The following is a 21,317-nucleotide window of genomic DNA, read 5'->3' as shown; positions in this document are numbered from 1 at the left end:
TGTAAATGTCAGAACAGCTGCTATCCATGGGAAGACTCAAATGGAGCAGAAGCGGTGCAACCAGCTTTGACAAGCTCGGTCAGTCTTGCCATCTACCTGTACTTTACACTCCCTCTTCCCTCAGTAAGCAATAACTGAAAATCCCAGGCATCCAGGCCAACGAACCAGTTAATTTCCACACTGCTTTACTCTCGTATGAAATGCCTTCTCGACAACAACCACTTCCAAAATTCATCCCTGAAAGCAGGACTGGTCATAATGTGGGACAGGCCACAGTACGCAGCGATGTCTCATGCTGGTGACTCACCATACGCATAAGGCACTTCAGTGCTTTGCCTCTGCCTCAGGAGGCTGCAAGACTGACCCACATTTTGCAGATAGATGCCAATACATGATGAACCATACATCATGGTTAAACACGGTCCCTTAATGCTGCAGCTATCACACCAGGGCCAGGCCCGCTCCCAGTTCAGTACTAGCTGGTATATGGGTTCTGCTCTGCGGAGCCCGGGGCCGGCAGAGGGAGCGCAAGCCCACGCATCGCTCCTGCGGTCCCACCTCCAGCAGCTCACTCCAGGTTTCTCCAAACACAGTAAAGCTGACACTACTAATGACAGCCACCACAGACAACCGTTTCAAGTGAAGCCCAGAAAGAAAGAAATTAAAAAAAAAAAGGCATCTCTTTCAACATCTGTCAAGTGGGAGAGGACAAAAAACCCCAAATAGAATAAAATGTTACCTTGAGGACAATGCAAAGCACTTTGCAATAATTTGAACATAAAGAAAAAAAATAAAAAATGGAGTGAGACCTGTCAGCATTTGTAAGAGTGGATAAATAGGATCATGTTTATCATCTGTCCTCATTCCAGAAAACAGCCATCCTCCGTACACACAACCTTGTTTTAGTCCCTTTCATCGAATCTGACTCCAAAGGATTCTCATCACAATAAATACTGAAAGAGCACAAGCACACCCTTTACAGCAGGGGTTGTGGCATTTTGGTTTGTTTATCTGTCACACAAAACAACAAGGTGTGTTTGATGGCCTCTCTCTGGAAGACAGAGCCCCAAAAGGGAAGGCAGAAGAGAACTGGACTCACCTCATCCAGTTTGCTTTGGTTTCATCCGTCCCATCGATGGATTTGTAGCGGTTGTTCTTATCAACAATCTGCAGGACAAGAGAGTAGATGCAGCACGTCAACTAGCTGATCCAGACAGGAGAAGGTCTACGATTCTCCAATCACTGCTTCAGTTCCAGCCTTTAGTCAGGACACGAAACTCTACACCACGAATCCCAGCTCTCCTAGAACTACATCCTGCTGCCCTGAACACGAGTGTGGAGGCTACTCTGAACTGACTAGGAGGCATACTCCTATGTACAAATACCCACCACAGAACTACGGATGCAGCTGACAAAATTGTTAACAGTTCTGAGATATAAAAAATTAACTTCCCTTTCAGGACAAGGCTGAGGCACACATTTATTTTACAGACAGAACAGCGTGAGCAGCATTTCATAGCAGCAGCTCTCAATTTTTTTCCTCACCTATAACTGAAGTCCCACATCTCATTTCCCATAATAATTAATATGCATCGATCTAGTGACGTCTGTATCTCATAGGCTAAGGCCTGTAGTACTAGTGTACAAAAATACGGGTTTTGGTACTGGAGTCTGCATGTAAATCAGTTCCTGATAGACTGGACCTCCTCCTTCCTGGTCTCTTGGGCCATCTGCTCTGCTCAGGTGGGCTGAGAGTGCTGCAGGCCTATGAGAGAGCTCTGCAATTTCTAGATGCAATCCTTCCTCTGTCCTCAAAATGACGATGAGAGCAGAGGAGCCCTCGAGGTTGAGTGGGGATGGAACAACACTGCAAGGTGGAGAGGAGCAGCAAGCTCTGCTTCCTAGAGCTGTGAAATGAACTCGAGTGCCATGGCACCTGGTCTCCTTTCACACATCTATACCCTTAAGCTGCTAATAAACATGGCAGGTCAATGTCTGCCTAGTGCCCACGGGCGTCAGCAGAAGATCTTCAGAGAAGGGGGAAGATGGCCAAGGTCTGGCTCCACATGCCTGTGAGTGCCCCAGCTCTGAGCTGCATGGCTGGGGCATCACTTTGCTGGGGAGACATGACACTCACCAGCCATGAGAAGAATCCTGCGGACTTGTCCTGGCTAGAGATCTGTCCCTCGTACGGCCCGAAGATGTGACCTTTGGGGATCACCTCATTCATACAGCGCACATCGTTCTCCCCGTTGGGCTCTTTCACCACCTCCATTCCAGGCGGGATGGTCAGTGCTGCCCGATCAGGGATGCCAACGGGCACTGGGGTGTCAGACACAAAGACCGGCGGGCCGTGGTTCGGGCACTCATCCACGAAGTACTCCTGGCAGGACTCACAGACTGCGGGTGCAAGGGGAGCAGGGGTTAGCTGGCACAGATGCGATGACAGTGCAGGCTAACGCAGCTCACAGGACAGCGCGCCCCAGCTCCTCATCCTCCCTCCAGCCTGGCCGAGCCCCTTCCCCAAAGCCTCCGAGCATGCAGCCGCTTCATCGGCCACTCACTTGTTCTGTCACACATCTCTCGGCAAGGGCTCTGTCCCAACCCACACCTGCCTGACCAGCACCTGTGCTTGTGTGAACCCTGGTGCCCTGCACAGATCTGCCACCGATGGCTACACACAGAGGGAGGGGCTCTGTCACCATCTGCAGAGAGAGAGGCTGGGGGCTCCTTGCACATCACCGGTTAGCAGAGATGTCCTCTAGGCAAAAGGTTTGATTCCTCACACAGCAGAAAGGAACTAAAATATCCCTGAAAACAAATACCCTTGTCATGCAGCCTTCATCCTGTGCTTGGGAGAGAGACGGCATCACCAGGCACTTGCTCTGTGGCCGGACAGGGACTTGGGACTACAATTTGATATTCTGTTGGTATGCCAATGTGACTGGCACCAGTGCTCTTTCCCAGAGTACGGGGGAAGGGAAAGAGTTGTCATCTGCCTAACGCTCCCTTCTCAGTTTCAGAATTCAAGTCTTTGACTCTTGGGAGTTTTCCCATGTGCATTTTCATGTTTCCAGCACACTTTCCACCCACCTCCTACCGCTGCATAGCCCCAGGATGGACAAGCTGCTTTTGTGCAACAGCTTCCCTATCAAATGTGCCAGTCTTCTCAGGAGAGCATGTACATTTGTCCCTGGCTTTTTTCTTCCCTGCCTCCTGCCCCAAACTGCCAAGGTGCTGACTAGGAAAGACCAAAGTCTATACAAGTGGCAGCATTGCTCTTCCCTCGCTCACGAGACACTTACACCAGAAATCCACCTGCTGAAAGCTCTTGGTCATGATCAAATCCCGTTTCCCTTTCAGTTTCTTGGGCTCCACCTCCATGGACTGCGGGTCAGGCCTTCCAGAGCTGGGGACGGAACAACAGAAAGACAATGTTAACCTACCAAGATTCTGGGACTGCACACAGAGAGGACCAGAGGCAACAGGGTATGAACAACTCTCCTAGTCCCCACATCTGCAGCAGAGAAATGCTTCAACCTGCCACCCAACCTGCCAAAAGCTGGTACCCTAGATGGCCTAAGGCTAAAGCCTACAGCAGACAGTAGCTTCAGTTAGAGCATGGCACAGTGTTGGTACATCCCGCTCCGGGCAGAGGAGTGGCAGAGGGGACTTCCACCAGCAGCGAGGGAGCCTGGGAGCGGGGCTGCTCAAAGGCATAGCATGACCCTTGCTGCATGCCGGCACCGCATGGCCCGACGTGAACGACTGCATGCAGCAGACATGTGCCTAGTGCAGGAGTGTGCGACCACCCCATCACGTGCCTCAAGGCAGACCTCGCAAGGGGGGGGCTCTAATAACTCTGAGAAGTTCACACGTATCCCTCAAAACCAACTTTAAGGTGTGGGGGGAAGTGGGGAGAAGAGGGTTAGAGTACATTGAACAGAAGCTCAGCCGCGTACCAAGGCTGTCCATACTCCTGGTCCCGGCGCGGAGAGCAGGCCTCTGTTTTTATCGTCACCATCTCCCCTAAGGAAGCCTGGGTCTGGATCAAACAGTCCTTCAAGTTTTCACTCATGTTCTGAAAAATAATGAAGGAATAGGGGGAGAAAAATGAGCGGCCAGTACACCACAACCTTCCTGCCTCAGGAACCACCGCCTTCCTGCCCCAGGTCAGGAGGCAGCCAGCAGAGCAGGCTCCCTCCCGGCACCGAGAGCCGCCATCCCGCACCACAGCACCTACGTGTGCAAGCAGGTGAAAACCCCTTCCCGCGCGGGAAGGGAAGAGTAGTTCAGCCACAGGTCAGGCGAAGAGTCTGAGACACCACGGAGCAACCCGAGGCACGGGGAATCTGAAGTATGCTCCACAGTGCCCATTAAACATGTTGCGCATGGAATTTAAGGCTGATGGGTGGGATGTGTTATGGAAACACAGAGCACCACTACCTCAGTGTAGGTCTTTGGGGACAAAATGACAAGAAAAAGGAATGCAGGTCACGGCATGAACCAGGATCCGTCTACAAACAGAACATACGCCCGTCTCCATCTGGGAACAGAGCATGGTGTACTACCCCCCTGCAGATGGAGCTTTCTGTGCGCTCTGCACACCTCTGCCAAACAGGTAAGTGCCTACAGCGTCCTGCTGGACTCCACCAAAATTGCGCAAGTCACGCTCTCGATCTTCCTGTCCCTTGCGATCACTGGAGCTGAGCTACCACCACCCTTCTGGCACGCAAGCCGCTGTAGTGGAAATGCTTCTCCCTCAGCTCGATGAAAGAGCCAGGAATCACTTACTGATGTCTCAGGACAGCAAGCTCCAAAGCGGTAACACTTCCCTCCTCCCTCCATCATTGAACGCTGCTTGAGAGAAAATATTGGTAAGGCAAGTGGTGATAATTTGGAATTGGTTTACTTAATATTAAGGTTTCTGGAAGGCCACTAAGCTTGAGGCAAGGGAATAAAGCAGAACGCCACTCGTCTCCTCATTGCATTCATCTCAAGACTTCCCCCAAGGCACACAAACCGGCTGCTCTCAGGAACCATACCAGACTGGACAGACTTCACAGCTGCTCCCCCCAAAGTTCCCTGTGACCCCCCTTTCCAAGTCTGCTGCCGATGGCACGCTCTGTTACGCTGCACACTCACAGCACCTGACGGAGGGGCCACAGCAGCTCATCAGACCCCACTGTCAGCGGAGCTGGTGGAAGAGCCCGTCCCCATTGCGACTCAGCTCTGGGCATCCCAAAATTCACGTTCTGAAGTCACAAACCCCTGAAGACAGGAATTTTCTTATTCCACACATGCTTGTAAGGGACTGAGTACCATGGAAGTCTGGTCTGTATTGATGCGCTGTTTGCAGCAAGATGGAAAGCTGTTCCCAGCCTCTGTGGCTCCTCTTTGTGCCAGGGGACAAACGATTAGTTTTTCCAGCCCAGCTTCTCACATGCCAACGTGCAGCCTGAAAGACCCTTATCGAGCCCATATCAAGGGAGCACTAGTTAATTTTCATATAGTGCTCTGAAAGCAAAGCCTCAGCGTAACTACAGCTAGGTATCTGCAAACACACGCGCTTCCAGGCCTTTACAAGGTGCTCAAAAGAAGACACGGTCTTTCAGAATTACCACAGCCGGTCAGAAGGAAAGCGGCACTAAGGGCAGGGAGGGGCTCACCGTTTTGGCAGGCTGAGTTCCTGCTCTGCACCCTCCACAGCGAGGGGGAAGCTCTCCAGCCCCGTGCCCACGCACCAGCCGGTGCTGCAGGCAGGGGCTACCTGCCCTTCCCAGAGAAGGAGAGGTCTTTCTTGAATAGTCTGCAATAAAGCAGCTCAGGAGGGAAAAAGCAGCAGCTGGGGGAGGGGGAAAAATGTTAAAAACCAAGAAGAGATGGGTGCTGCCCCAGAGTTATTTAGCTGTGGGGCCTGTGCTGGCTGCGGGCCAGATGGTCTTGGCCAGAAAACCCACCCATTCTGGAAGCCTGGTACACAGGGCACCTGAAGTTAAAACACCCACAGCCCCCAAGGCCCCAGTAGGCAGAGACACAGACATCTGTCTCTGAAAAGACAATGGCTTTTCCTCTCCCACTCCTCCCTCACAGAGACTCCTCCGTTATGGAGCGAGAGAGACCCTGCGACGCCGCAGCCTGACATCCCGCACAAGGCAGGCCACCGCGCTGCCTTCACCGAACTCCTGGTCAAACTACAGCGTACCTCCAACAAGGACAAAAAAAAAAAAAAAAAAAAAAAAAAAAAAGAAGAAATCCAGTGTTTATTTCACATATGAAGCTCCTCATTCTACTGTACAGCATGCTTTGCAGCCCTCCCCTCTCACGGTCCTCCCCGAACTCCCTCCAGCTTATCAGCAACATTCCTGTGCAGCACCGGCCGCCGCACACCTTGCACGGAGATAACACCCTCCCTGCCTCTGCTCACTGTTCCCACATCCACATACAAGCACCGCACTGAGTCTCTGGCTGCCATGCCCGGCCAGGGCTCTGTGTTCAGCGAACGGCCGTGCTGCCATGAGAGCCCTGGCTCCTGCAGCAGCTCCCAGGCCACCGCAGACCCCCGCCAGCCCTCCGGCCTGCTCTGCGGCTCAGTGCCTGCTTTTAAGGCAGTCACACAACTCCTCGTTGTCTCGCCCAGCACACATGCCATCACAACTCCACCACTAACTTGCCTCTTTTCATTACTTGCAACTTGCCCAGACTTCGTGTTGCCCACATACATGATCCAAAATAACTTCATCTTTTCTTCTAGGATATCGACAAACTTAGAATCATACAATCATTTCGGCTGGAAAAGACCCCTAAGACCATCAAGTCCAATTGTAAATCTATCACTGCCAAGTCCACCACTAAACCACATCTTTAAGTGCCACCTGTACACATCTTTTAAATAACTCTAGGGATGGTGACTCAACCACTTACCTGGGCAGCCTCTTCCAACGCTTGACAACCCTTTCAGTGATGAAATTTTTCCAAATATCCAATCTAAACCTCTCCTGGTGCAACTTCAGGCCGTTTCCTTTCATCCTATAGCTTGTTACTTCGGACAAGAGATTGACACCCAACTCTTGATTAGCATCAAGCCAAAAAAACCATTCCCAGCGGACACTGCTAGAAATACTCTATCAGCCATGGCTCTCCTTTTGTTATTACACTGTGACCTTTCATTTAGTCAGGTTTTCATTTATTCATAAAAATCACAGAATAGTTTGGGTTGGAAGGGACCTTTAAAGGCCATCGTAGTCCAACCCCCCTGCACTGAGTAGGGACATCTACCACTAGATCAGGTTGCTCAGAGCCCTGTCCAACCTGACCTTGAATGTTTCCAGGGATGGGGCAGCTACCGCCTCTCTGGGCAACCTCTTCCAGTGCTTCACGACCTTCATCATAAAAAAATTTCCTGCTCACATCGAGTCTGAACCTACTCTCTCTTTTATCTTAAAACCTTTACCCCTTTTCCTATTGCAACAGGCCCTGCTAAAAAGCCTGCCCAATCTTTCTTCTAAGCCCCCTTTAACTCCAGAAAGGCTCCAATCAGGTCTCCCCGCAGCCTTCTCTTCTCCAGGCTGAACAGCCCCAACTCTCTCAGCCTGTCCTCACAGGAGAGGTGCTCCAGCCCTTGGATCATTTTTGTGGCCCTCCTCTAGACCTGCTCCAACAGTGTGTGACACATCGAATCATTCCAGCTGCTTATTCCGCTGACCTGTGGCACAATTTCAGCCCTTTAAACATGCAAGACATACCAACACTTTCACCTTTATCAAGAAAAATTATAGCAACATCAGAAAAATCACACCATGTAAGAAAAGGCCTATTTAAAAATAAATCTGTACAGGCTATTACAATTAACACCCGCTTAGACCATGACCAATCCAATCCCTACCAGCTATTACATTATTTAACTGGAAGCCAACATCAGACTACAGGTAGCCTAGTATTCTAGTTTGCCCAAATTAGACTTGGTATTAGCTTAGTTGTTTATGACTAACACACATTTTTTTCAGTCTAACTCATTATGTATACTTTTTTTTTTTTTAATTAGCATTTATGGCCCAGAGAGCACTGCTCAGCCAGACCTTTTAAAATGCCTGGATATAAGTTAGCCAGAACAGCAAACTTAAAAATGCACTGCTGTAGTAGCTGCTGTTTGCTAATTTCCCAAGCTACCACTACAACAGAGACCATTACACTGCTGCTGTAGCTGGTACTACCATCTAGCTTTCCCGCCAGCTACAGGAAAGAAATGTTCGACATTTCTCCAGTTCCAGGCATCAGCAGATGACTGTGCTTTTAAGACTCTCTTAGCTTCTGATACACCTGCAGCTGCTTCCAATATTTCCTAATTTCACTGTCCATTAGTTTCTCTTTCTTGCTCTTTCCTCCCTGTTTATCTTCCACAACTACAAGAGCCTCGTTCACATTGCGCACTTTTCACTCCCTCCACTCATTCCTGGGGTTTTTTGGCAGCTTTTGTGGTCGTGTTTGTTTTAACACCTAAATATGAAGATCCTCTGAAGATTTCAGGCGACATGAAGAAGCACCACGTACGCATAAGCAGAGTAGGCTGCTTGGTTACTGCTGCAGGTATTCCTGGGGGTACTCGACCTCCCACATGCGTGTCCCTGTGTCCATCAGGACAGTCAGCCCTCCCAAAACCAGTGTGAGCACAGCCTACCACAAAGTCCCAGTGGCGTGGCAGAGAGGACAACCCCTAGGTGAGAGGGATGCTGTGAAGATCCAGGTGCTGCTTGCACGCACCGCCAAGTCCTTTGGACAGCCCAGGCGGTTGTGGTATGAGGCACAAGGTCCCCCAGCAGGCCCAGGGCACCAGCGTTACAGCTACAAGTCCCAAGAGGCATCCCCGGGTTCACAGGCAGCACCACATAACCTCTCCTGTTTTCTTTACAAAGCAGGGAAGGACTTGTCACATTTCTGCACGACACATGTTAAGATCTCCAGTGGCTTTACCATGTTGCTCACAGTCAGGGAAGTAGAAAACACAAGAACATCTGAGCTGTTAATCTCTGATGTGGGGAAAAAAACGTCCAAATGGGGTTAAGCATGAACAAACCTGTGAATTCCTGTCCTCCAGCATGCCGCCTTTATCACTGCCCCTCTTGTAGTTATTAGTTAACAGCCACAGACTCTTATCTGCGTGGATCAGCCTCCAAAACAGAGCTTTAATTTTACATTTCACTGGCACGTTTCCCAGATTGGGACATTCTTGCATGTGAAACAGCCATATAGGAATCCATCCCCTCCTCAGCACACAGCTCCTTCACTCAGTTTCTCACCGTCAGCCTTCTGGAGGTCATCCCCTCTTCCTTTACCAAAGACCTTGCGTAGCTTGTACCACATTTTAGTTTTAAAGTGCAAGCCCATGGTGAAAGATGGACTTGAATTCATATGCTTTTTCTACAAGTAGCATATTATTACCAGAAATGGTAATCCAGAACAGTCAGCTACTGACGAGCCGAAGAGGGGGAATAAAGCGCAGCATTCAAGGCTCAGAGCTCCCCCCCGAACAGCCACGAAAGACCCAGGCTGACCGTTCCCCCCGAGGTGAATTCACTTACCAAGGTCCTCGGCCACGCCAACCATTTCAGGCCACTTTTTGAAGCACCAGCCAGCTACACAGCTCCCACTCGCAGCCAGTGCAAACACCGAGTGGTGCCACAAAGTAAGAGGGGGAACCAGTTTGCTCAGAGAAGGACCACTGTCCGCAGACGGACACTAACCCCACACTCCACCGGGAATATTGCTTTTGCCTTGACAGCTGCCACAGCGCTGGCTTAACATCCCCCCCCGAAGTATGGTGTTTGGGCAAAGCTGCCCCCCACTCGTCAGTGCAGCAGAGCAGCGTCCCAGCACAGTGGAGGCTGGTGGCAGGGCAAGACCCAATGACCTCCCGCCTACCTTGACACAAGGCCAGGGCTCTTCCCCGACAGCCACTGAGCGAGGCCGAATGCACCCTGCACAGCTGGAGACAAGCTGGGGCAATCACAAATTCAAACTTAATTAGTAAAAATCACAGGGCATGGACGATGCAGGATTTGAGCAGCACGGCCTGCGACTCCTGCGACTAAGACTTGTTTAAATCATTGCCAATTACTCTACTACAGTCAGTAGCCATAAACTCACCAGAAGAGAAGCATGAAACATTTTCTTTGAGTTCTGAATTCTCACAACACTGAAGAAGGTCAGGACTACAACAAAGATATCTGTAAGCACCACCAGTTTTGCTGCAGCTTTCTGGAAAAGCTTGGAAACCATGAGACTTAAACCCATTTTATAGCAGGGAGGGCTGAGAACTCCCAGTGGTTTCAGTGACTTGTTCAAGACCAGCAACTGCCACAACAAACAGCACTGGGGTGCCATGACACCAAGCTCCCGGTGCCATCCTGACTGCAGACAGGCTGGGGACAGGGAAACTCCCGCAGGCCAACCTTGAACTCCTCCTGTCATTTCAAGTGGAGGCAAGATGCGTTCACTGTCACTCTTACATGGTTCACTGGCACAACACGTCATCAAAACCTGCCATGACCTACTTCAGGATGGACACATTTCCAAGGGGGAAGAAGGAAAAGAACCTCTGAAATAACCCCTGAACTAGTCTCACGTTTGTCTTACGGGGGCCTCCAGTCAAGGTAGAAAATGCTGCTGACTTTAGAGGATTTGACACAAAATTCTGTATTATGGTCAGTCCAGAGCAGTTGCCCTTTGTTGATCTAAGGGTAGGAAGGTAGCATCACGGATCAGCACAAGCCTCTGCAAACTGGGTATTATTTGGTGCAACTTCTCTACGTTAAGTGTTAAGTAAGGATGCACAGTGGGATGCTGACCAAGTGGAGGTCCCATGCAGCCCAAGCCTCTGAAACAGCGCGGCACACCACAGAGCCAAGGCAGCTACTTACTTGCAGCTGAAAGAATAAGCAAGTGACTTGCGTTTTTAAAATACATTGAAAATAATTCTCTTGAACCAGAAATTTCTCATTTTTGCTGTATTTGGCTCTGCATTGATCTCACAGATTCATAACTTAAGGGAGAATTAGGTCAACCTGATCCCCTGTACATCACATGCCCTCACCTTTAGCCTACAAACGGGACAAAATCTCCATCCGAGTCTAGCCAGGGCAAGAGAAGCCAATGCTTCACCAGAAGTTCATTTCAGTTATTAATCCCCACCGCGGATAAGCCAGATGTGAATCTCTCTAGTGCTGGGCACCGGTTGCCAGTTCTTTGAAAGGGCCCTGCAAGTCGGTGGGAAAGGCCGAAATACCTGGCGCGCTGGGACGCTGCTTTGAGCAAACGGAAAGAATTGCTTCCCAGGTTAACAGCTCTAACAAACTTCACCATCTTTGGTCAGGACTGCCAGTTGCAATTCTGTGCCTTTGACTTCTTCAACATAAATATATACCTACATTTATAAAGTTAAAACAAACAGGCACCCCCAGTCTAAACCAAGATGCTATTCAACCAACATTTTTCTCCCCAAGGACAGAGTAAGAGTACAACCAAGTGGGAGATGTGAGCCTTGTTCCTTAGGGCACTACTGAAAGGTGTCTGGATAGCAATAATGATGAGCACTGAATAAAAATACACCCATAGCAAAGCGCTGGATATGTACCCATGCAGTATCTTCTCAGCTTCCCAACAATTTTCAGCGTCCTGTGTAACTCTTCCAATTTTCTCTACATTATTTTAAGATGCTGGGACCAGAAAGCCACGATGATACAAGACAGTGTCTGAAGTAAATATATGGGTTACAGACATAAAACGACCTCATTACTCAGATTCATTACCTCCTCGTTTGTGTGTCCAAAAATCACAGTCGTCTCTTCCAGCGAAGACCTGGCACAGAAAGCTCCCTGGAGCCGCCTGCCCATTCCAAGCCCCATGTTCTCACACGGGACTGCTCTGGACACAGCCCCCCCTTCGCAGATCACGTTCAGGACATGCCTTTCCAGGTTCATAATTCTCCACTTGTCTGCATGAAAATGATTTTGCTTCAGTGGGTCCATTTACCAAACAAACTGCATTACCCCTTCCTGCCCCTATCAATAGCTATAATTCACCAAACTTGTTTCATCTACACCTTTTGCCAGTGGTGAGTCATGCTTTCTTCTGCATCGTTGAGTAAGTGTCAGGCAGCACTGGCTTCTCCCTTCTCCTCGTTTGAAGGGAAGGGTCATCGAGTCTACTTCTTTGAAAACGCAGTCTCCACATATCATGTTGCAGAGACTCTTCTATAAAAGGATTAAGCTCTATCTTAAAATAGCTGGATTATTTGCTCCCCTCGTCTAAGGCGGCAATGCCAGAGCCTTGGTCTTTTGATGACGAAAACCCATTTTCTACGTTTGTCTTAAAGTTAATCCACAAACAGTTGATTTATTAGTGTACTAATACTGTCCTTTAGCTTAGAGTATCCTTCCTCATCCTTACTGTTTATACTGCCACTTCAGTTTGTTTATTGGATGCTGAATCTCTCTATCAATCACTGCCTTCATTTCCTAAGCCACCTTTATTGATATTCTTTGGCATTAGATATTAACTGGGTTCTCACGCACCAACTGCCTTATATACCTAAGTACGGTCCATCTATGGATCTTTCTTCAAATCAGCAGTGAGCTTCTCAAAGAACAAAATCAGACCTGGTTGAGCCGCACAAGACACTTTTTATAACAGCAAGCTTCAGGCATGAATTGCTTTACATTTACCCAGGATTGGTGTCATGCTACCCAGCCTGTCATTTCCTCGGCCATTTTCAGAACTGTCCCAACGCGACCACTCCTCCTGCCTCCTGGATTTCCTGTGATCCACCAAGACTGATTAAAAATGAACATCAGCAAGCTAGAGACCTCCTCTCGTTTATCTAGTGCTCACTTTGTTTCAAGGGAACGTGTTATTTCCTAACTGCAGCTGCCAGCTAAACTTTGCTTACCCGCAGGACCCGTGTTACGTGACTCCTGTGCTGGTCCCTGGATCCCTACTTACAGGGCTCAACTTCTGGATAATCAGCTTTTCATCTCCTTGCTGCTGGCCCAGGTGGCTGCCTCGATGGCAACCAAGTGCACACAACTCAAAGGGAAGTTCTGTTTGGGTCTGGAGAAGTTAAGTTTTTCATCACACGAATGCTTTTATAGAAAGCAGAGATGCGACTTTAGTGCCCAAATGACCTTCCGCTGTCATCCATGGACAAACAAAAAGGCTGGGGTGAAGGAGGGAAGCGCCTGGTGGGAATGCAGCAGGCTGGGTCACAGGAGCACTCTGGCTTTTCTGGGAGAGGGAAAAGGTGCTGGAGTGACTTTAACATTTTACAAGGCAGGTGCAGGAAATTCACGATGCCCCGATCGGGTCCTGCCAGCCTTGCCGCACGCCTGGGACCCAGTCACATCGCCCTCAGCATCGCCTGCCGCCCGCATCCAGAGGACCCCTGCGCTGCTGCGCAGGCTGGCCAGCTAAAAAATCCCCTGGGTGAGCAACACCAGCAATTCAAGTATTTGAATGCAGATGGAGGTAAAAAGGGAAAGGGAAGGGAAGGCGTGGGGGTAGGCAGGAAGCAAGCCCCAGACACTACTTTCTAAATAGCAGATGTGGCTATTCTGGCGAGCAAACTTCCACTTTAATTTCTAACCCACGGAGATGGGAAATGATTCATGAAAAATCAACAGGATAAAATTAGCTGGAAGGCAGAGAGATAATTCATGCAACCTAACCGTCATGGGCTGAAGTGCCAGCGCTACCAGCACTGCCTGACATTTCAGCCTCCGGTGCCCTTCAGTGACTGGCAACCGGCCAGCAATCAGCTCCACATATATTTCCTTCGTGTCTAAATTAGCCCCTCTGGAGAGCACATCAATCTTTTAACAAGAGGGCCTTTAACTCAACACTTTTCTAGAAGTTCCAGGGGTTTTTTCTTCTTTTTAACAAAAATGCAGTACTTCATCTTTTTCTTCCACTGGTGGATGTTCAGTGGTGTTAGAGGGGACGGACTGATCGGACAGACAGGCTTGCACACACATCGCCAAGCTACGCACAGAATTCAAACTGCCCAACCAAGTCAGAAAGCTCAGTGCATTTCACCAGAGCAGCCTTTTCTGCACAAAGCCAACAACGTGTTCAACAGTGACAGCCGGGCACTGGTCTGCCTTTATACACACTGGTGGTTTTTGTAAGACCGCTCTTAAATTCTGTCATGTAAAAAGCACAAACCACAAAACCGTTTTACCCTTGATACAGCCACATGGCAGCAAGTTTCTTGAGCACATGGTATTGCCTACAAATTGCAACCCAAAGCTCTTTACCCCAAAAGCAGATGAGAAGCCCCCAGCCCTCCAAGAGGCCTCTGGACCTCAACTAGGCAGCTGGTTATTGAGCAATGCCCCTTCCTACCACCCACCTCAAAAGCTTCAGGAATCAACAGCCAAACTGTAAAGCCTCTGCAGCACTGACACATCTAGGCAAGCGGTCTCAGCTTGCAGGTGGATCCCCATTCAGTTCGGACCTATGGGTACATAAGCAAAATAAAGATTAAATCCTGCTTTTGTACCATTTGTCCAGTTGGTGCCTGTTCATTTCTTTTGAAGGGTGTTACATGATGGTCCCGATACGTTTGTTTCAGCGGTTTCACTCTACTTGGGCTTCAGGACACAGCAAGCAGCTCCTTTCTTTTCACTTGTTCAGCAAAAAACGAAAGAATATTTTGGGGGAAAATGAGAAGGTATGAGCAAATCTTCTTTTAATTTGTTCCTGAAATCCTAACCAGCTAGCTCAGTCTTTTAAAAGCACTAACAAATACACCAGGAAGAATGAGAACAAACCAACTGTTCCACAAAATGCAGAGGAAGCAAAAGCAAGAGCCATACTTCTTTCTCCTCATCTGTACCCTCTTGCAGGCCATTAGGGAGATAAGATCTCACAGTACAACAGGCATTATTCAGTGCTGGTAAATCTGTCCACAGGTTAGGGACTCATGTTACGCCACTTGGACGAGTACTGGCTGAGCATGGGCCACACCGACCCCCTTTTCCTTGGGGCAGGCCGAAGTCCAGATACTCCCAGTGTCAGATCTGCCAAGAAATCAGATATCCGTGTGCTGAATTCACCACCACCATCATTCGATCTGTACATTCCCTTCCATACAGAGAGGGATGTTTGGACCCTGTATACCCTAATGGAGCTAACTGCAAAGAAATTTCCAGCGGCAGCCAAGCACCTCTCATCCATTACTTCAACTCCCGCTCCTCAAATCCATCTTCTACATGAAGGCATTGGGTTGCACAGACATAGCTAGTCTTCTACACTATGGACGTTTTTCAAACCCTGATTAGCAGAAGCATGAAAAGATCCCAAGAACTCATTCAATTCCAGTCCAAAAAAAAGAGGAGCATGTCACAGTGACTTCACATATGAAAGCCACCGAGAGACGACAAAAGTTCGTCAGCTACCCCAAGAGAACTGTAAAGCAACATTTCAACACCTGACTACAGAATGAGACTCAGCTAAAAAAAACCCAACCAACCACCAGCTAAGTCCATCAGACCCAAAGAGGATATATTAGCATCTGATTTAGTTGGTGCGAGCTCTCAACACGTCCAGGAGATGCAGTAAGTAGCTCCACCTTTCTGGACGTGCTGCCTTTGCAGTAGCAGTGCAGTGTTAGCTGGTGGGACTTTGCACCAATGCCCTTGGAAAAAGTACCACTGCACCAATCCAGCGGTCCTTCACTACATGATCTAGGAAAAATTTCAAGGACCAAAGCAACTTACACACATACTGTACATACAAAAGTTCTCTTTCCAATTAGAAAGGGAAGAGAAATTCAGCATTTAAAAAGCTTCTATTCTTCAAAAGCCAATTGATCTCGTTTAGCTCAAAAAAAAAAAAAATCTGCATGCCTAGGTGAGTACACATGACAACTCTAGAATATATTTTATTGTTCACAAAAGTACGTTCGTGTGTCATCAATACTGATTTTTCCTTCGGTCAGTTTCCAAGTGTGTTCATTAATTTCCTCTGCAGGGATGAAAGGACCAGACTCTGCAAACCATGGCATATTTAACATTCGCATTAGCCTTTCCAACCAATCAGTCTGAAATTTAAAGAAAGCAGCAGACTACACGAAATACTCCAGCAGCGTTGGAACAAATGAATGCAAGAAAGAAAAGCCCCCAAACTAACCAGCAAAAATACCCTGATGTGCACAAACACGAGGAAGCCAAGGTTTATCCAAATGAAAGGTGTAAAGAGGACCATGCTAGGAGCCAAAAGGTAATCCCAGCCAAACTTACGACGCCTTTCAAGGAAGATGCTACGTACACTTGGTCTGCTCAGCTGTTTGAGCCTGCAGTGGAAGGACCACATTTAACTCCACTCGGCATATTGCGACACAGCTTATATGATACATTTTCAAAATAAAGCTTCATTGTACTGAAAAGGAATGTACTGGGCAGTATTTCCTATCGCTTATCAGCCTGGAAGCAGCTGATGTCCCTGACCCACGCCAGCTCCAATTACCGGCCTTCAGCACAAGGGACCCTGCACGGGTGTTCGCAGGGAGCCAGGGCAGACGCATGCCCGAGGCGACCCAGGGCAGCGCTCCCCAGCATGCAGGCGTGACCCAGCTTGGGGACCAGCAATGGATGTCTGCAGACCAGCTCCCCAGCACACAGAGGTGACCAGGTTCGGGGACTGGCAATGAATGCCCTGCAGACCAGCTCCCCGGCACGCAGGGGTGACCTGGTTCGGGGACTGGTGACGGATGCTCCACGGACCAGCTCCCTGCCACATGGCGGGAGCACCACTGCCTCCCAGGGCAGCCAAACAAAGCGACTCCCAGGCCACCATGCGAGGCCGGGTGATCCCCCAGGACACCTCCCGCATGCTTCCCACAGCCGCGGTGCCCATGGCCAAGCTTCTCTGGGTGAAGCCCAGGCCCCAACTGAGCCACCAGCAGTGCCAGCCCCACCAGGGCCCAACACTCATGCTTATTTCGGACCCGCAGTCCCTCCTCTGGGATGAGTCCCTATGGTCAAAGTGAAACTACATTTGCTGAAAAGCCAAAGGCGAAGGAGAGAAGAAAGTGGGAAGAGAAACGAAGCCATTTATCAGAGTGTGCTCAAATTGGACGGCTTTGCCTACGATACCCTTCTGACGGGCCCCTTAGTGATGGCTGTCCGTGCCCGAGGGACTGCACTGAAACAGTCTTCTGCAGTACACATTACCAACCTCTCTCTGGAGGCTGCCAGTTTCTGCAGCTTAAACCTTAAATTATATGTATAATGGTTTTACCTTCTGACTGCAGAGAAACTGTTCTGAGTCTGAGACGCCAGAGTGCTGCCTCCCTGCCTCGCAGAGAGGGGCCGCCTTTGAACAGCAGCTCTCAAGCAGAGGAGCTATGAGGCTCACACAAACAGACCCACGACCAGGAAGCACAACAGAAAAGCTTTAAGTGTCAATATTTTTAATTGCTCGACTGTCTCTCAGCAGAAACACAGGTTCTTGCAATTACGTGCAGAGCCCGCGATGGAAGGAGGAAAAATGCCAGTGCTAGTACCACCTTCACAGACTCTAGCTGAAGTCCGAAGCCTACATCACGAGGACAGTGACCACACCTCTAAAAACCCACACTGTAAACATGATTCTAGCCACCAAGTCAAAATTTAACTCCTCCACCTCTGCTTTTTTCCCTTCCTTGCTCTCAATCCTCCTCGTCTTTTCTACCGGTAATGTAGTGCCTATAATGTGGTGGGCATTTTAAGGAGAACATTCTCTAACACAGGATGCTTGTGTTGCCCTCCTCACCAGGCGGCTTCTCCATCCACCTTGGCTGATCCCACTTTCCAAAGAAGCCACCGGACTGCTCTGTTTTCCACTGCTCTTTGTCTGGCCTCTTCCACCTGCAAACTTCCTCCCTTTCTGAAGCACTTTTCCCTCACCTTCTTTCTGAAGGTGCCATGCCAGGCAATGCGAACCTGTCTCTCACCTTGTCCTTTCTGCTTTTTCTTCAGGAGGCTGGACTTCCTACTGGAATCTGCTTGCACGGGCAAAGTTAACTAACAGGGATTCCTGAAAAGCAACATTTCACCACGCAGCTTTAGGAGGACCACTGCTCTAGAGGCTTTACTTAAAAGAGCCTTCTGTAGAAGAGAAGATGTCACAGGGAGAACGGAAGAGCCTGTGAAACAAAAGCCTTCTTCACTCCACTGCTGCAGAGAGGCCAGTGCAAGAGGAGGCACCAACACTGCCTGCAGCTGCCCAGGAGCTCTGGTCCAGGAAACCTCACCGCTGTACGCCGGCTGCACTCGCGATAGAATACACCACAAGCATGACAACATGAAGTGAGACGGGGAGCAGAGAAGCCAGCACCCCACACCGCGGCGGGGCTGCGCAGCAGCAGGACCGGAGGAATTCTGCCCCTCGCCCAACGCCAGCGGATGCCGCACGCACCGACCCCCCTTCACTGGCTGCGCCTGGGCCTTGAGCTGCCCTGTGCTCTGGCGAGAGCCCACACCAGAGAACTCAGCGCCAACGCAAGGAGACACATCAATCCCACCCTGATGCACAACCAGCTGACTCTAGATTTCATAAAATGCCAAAAAGCTGCAATCCACACTGAAGAAAAAAAAGCAATGTTTGCCTGTTTGGGCTTTCTTAGGAAAACTGGTTGTTCACAGGTCTCAACTACACGTTCCCAACACAAAGCAGCATCACAAGTTATCTCATGCACTCACCCAGCGGGAACAAGAGTCATTACTTCTTACAGCTACCCAGCCTCGTATCTTCAGGCCAAGTTCTAGCAGCTTACTTCTTCCTTCAGGAGGTCCCCCAGCTAGTCTGCGGCATACTACTTAACTGTCAAACGAAAATACCAAACCAAAATGTTTTGGTTTTGGGACTATGTTTAGTTTCTCCACGCAAATCTTCACACGCATGCCAACAACATTGGATTGGCAATAACAATTTTAAATATGCTACTCTGAAATGTCATGAATATTAGGCTTTTTGTGTTGGTCAAGGCAGTATTTTAGGTGTTTTGGAAATGGTAAGTAGCATTTATAGCAAGAGAGAGGCCCTGCTAATAGCAACTTTAAGAATAAGTAAGTAGATAGAAGCACACGCTTCTCTTGCGTAAATGGACATGGGGAGGGAAAACTCCAAACACCGCAGCTTTGCTTGTGAATTAACCCACACGAGACAGAAGTTACAAAGGGAAAAAAAGAATGTTGGAAAAAACCCCAGACGGATAAAGTGTACATGTCACTCTTCACAACACGACCAAAGACCTCTCTTGCCCAGGCTTGTTGCTCTTCTCCTCCACGTACACGCTTCACTCTGATTCCCGACTCCGGGCGGCAGCTCCCACCCAGCGCGGCGCCGAGCGGGGCCAGCGCTTCCCCGCTGGCAACGCCAGCAAACCACCAGCCCCAGCCCAGTGAGACCGACCTTATGTCAAAAAAATCACATTTCAGACAAGCCCTTGCTTTTCTCCTTCTTATTTAAAACCAGGCGCGACCCTCACAACAATCCTCCCCATTAACGCGTCAACAAAGCGTAAGGAATTGCCACCAGCGACCAGCCAGGCTCACAGCGAGCCGGTCCCCCCATCAACCGGCCCAGAAAGCCGTTGCGCTCCACGAAGATGCCGGAGGGGCAACCGGCCCCTCTCCCGAAACCAGCAAAGCCGGCACCGCGCCGGGAGCACAGGACCTCCTGGGTGCGGCTACCTGGGGGTTCCCACAGCCGCCCCGGGAACCCCGCAACGAGGCCGCCCGGCCCCTCCGCGGGATCCCGCCTCAGCCGCCCCCGGGGAGCGCCCCTCGCCGCCCCGCCCCCGCGTTCCAATGTGGCGCGCGCCCGCCCGCCCCCGCCGCCGATTGGCCGCCGGCCGCGTCACTCGCCGGCCCCGCTAACGGCCGCTTCTGATGGGGGGGGGGGGAAGAGGACGACGAACGACGAGGGGAAGGGCGGGCGCAGCAGCGGCGCGGCGGGGAGCGGCGGGGCCGGCCCCAGCACCGCCCGCCCCGTAGGGGAAAGCGGTGGGGGGGTTGGCGGTCGCTATCTGTGCCCGCGGGTCGCCGCTGCCGCCCCGCCCGCTGTGGGCACCCCTCAGCCGGACCTCCCCCTTCCCCCCCCAACCCCGGGGGCTGGGCCGGGTCCCCCCCGCCCCCGCGCTCCGCAGCCATTTTCGTGGCCACCTTGGCTACCAGCGGGGCTGACTCACCTCGGCGCTGCGGGCGCGGGGGGCCCGCCTCGGCGTCGGGGGGCCCGCTCCGCCCGGGGAGGGGGGGAAGAGCCCGGTTGGCTGCGCCCTCCCTCCCCGCCGGCCCCGCTGGCTAGTCCCAGGCGAGGACGGGTCCCGGGGCCGGGCCGGGCTCGGCGGAGGCGGCGGCGGCGGCTCCCTCCCTCCCGGCCGTGACCACCATCTTATTAGCACAGGAAATGACATGGAGAACGGAAGAGAGGGGCGTTCGGGGGCCGAGCCCGGGGACCCCCCGAACCGGGGGGAGGCGCCGCCGGCCCGCCCGGCCCGGCCCGGCCCGCCAGGGCTCTCCCAGGGCTCCCGCCTTCCCTCCAGATACCCGAGGTGGAACGAGGGAGGGGGGAATAATAAAAAGCAAACTCAAAAAGCCGCACAAAGCAGGGGAAGAAAAAGCCGAGCGAACCCAAACCGCCCCCGGTTCCCACCTCCTGCTCCGGAGCCGGCCAGTTCCGCGCCCAGCTGCCGGCGATCCGCGGCCGGCCGGGAGCTCGGGCGGGGGGGCTCTGAAGGACAAAAACGGCCCGGGCACAGCTCGGGGGGAGCCCCGGCCGAGCCGCTGGGCTCCCCCCGGGGCGCTGCCGCGGCCACCACCTGCGGCCGCCCGCCAGCCGCCGCGGAGCGGGACCGGGCCGCCCGCCTCTGGCTGGGGACCGGCGGCGGCACTTCACACACACACACACACACACACACCCCCGGCCCGGGGACGCGCCCCGGGCTCCTCCAGCGGCCGGGGGAAGAGGCTGAGCGAGCGGCCCCGGGGCTGGCCCCTGCCCGGCCCCCCGGAGCCTGCTGCCCGGGGGCGGTGCGGGGCTGTCCCGGCGCTCACCGAGCGGCCGGGTTTCGAATCACCCCCGCCCACCCGACAGCGGCGTCCCCTGCCCTCGGGCTCCGTGCAGAAACTGCGGGCAGCATGACGGGTGGCAAGAAGCGGGCGTCATCGAATAAAGAGAGGAAGCGCGTCTCACCAATAAACCGAATCCTAAATAAAACCATCTGCCAGCGCTGGGTTTGAAACAATGCGAACTGCTTCGCCGCTTTGCCGAAAGAGGCACGG

The 21,317-nt window shown here is 51.4% G+C and overlaps 1 protein-coding gene across 5 annotated transcripts in view; it reads right to left on the bottom strand.

The window, feature by feature from the left end:
* The window catches only part of PRDM11 (PR/SET domain 11), a 49,649-nt gene extending 28,927 nt beyond the window's left edge, over positions 1 to 20,722 (bottom strand). Inside the window, exons 1-6 of one of the 5 annotated variants that reach the window (XM_075427522.1) lie at positions 20,225 to 20,309; positions 14,402 to 14,506; positions 3,963 to 4,081; positions 3,306 to 3,409; positions 2,138 to 2,400; positions 1,100 to 1,167 (exon numbers count right to left, since the gene is read on the bottom strand). In XM_075427522.1, the coding sequence (XP_075283637.1) occupies positions 1,100 to 1,167; positions 2,138 to 2,400; positions 3,306 to 3,409; positions 3,963 to 4,081; positions 14,402 to 14,458 (611 nt within the window). In that variant the 5' untranslated portion in view covers positions 14,459 to 14,506; positions 20,225 to 20,309. Of the gene's footprint in view, positions 1 to 1,099; positions 1,168 to 2,137; positions 2,401 to 3,305; positions 3,410 to 3,962; positions 4,082 to 4,794; positions 4,854 to 14,401; positions 14,507 to 20,224; positions 20,582 to 20,688 lie in introns of those variants that run through there. The other 4 variants (XM_075427524.1, XM_075427521.1, XM_075427526.1 and 1 more) reach the window with 4 other exon arrangements.
* Positions 20,723 to 21,317: the final 595 nt, after the last annotated feature.

The sequence above is a fragment of the Opisthocomus hoazin genome, chromosome 7, assembly GCF_030867145.1.
Source record: "Opisthocomus hoazin isolate bOpiHoa1 chromosome 7, bOpiHoa1.hap1, whole genome shotgun sequence".
NCBI lineage: Eukaryota > Metazoa > Chordata > Aves > Opisthocomiformes > Opisthocomidae > Opisthocomus > Opisthocomus hoazin.
Note: the sequence above shows the minus strand (reverse complement) of the source record. Positions and strands in the feature narration are given on the sequence as shown.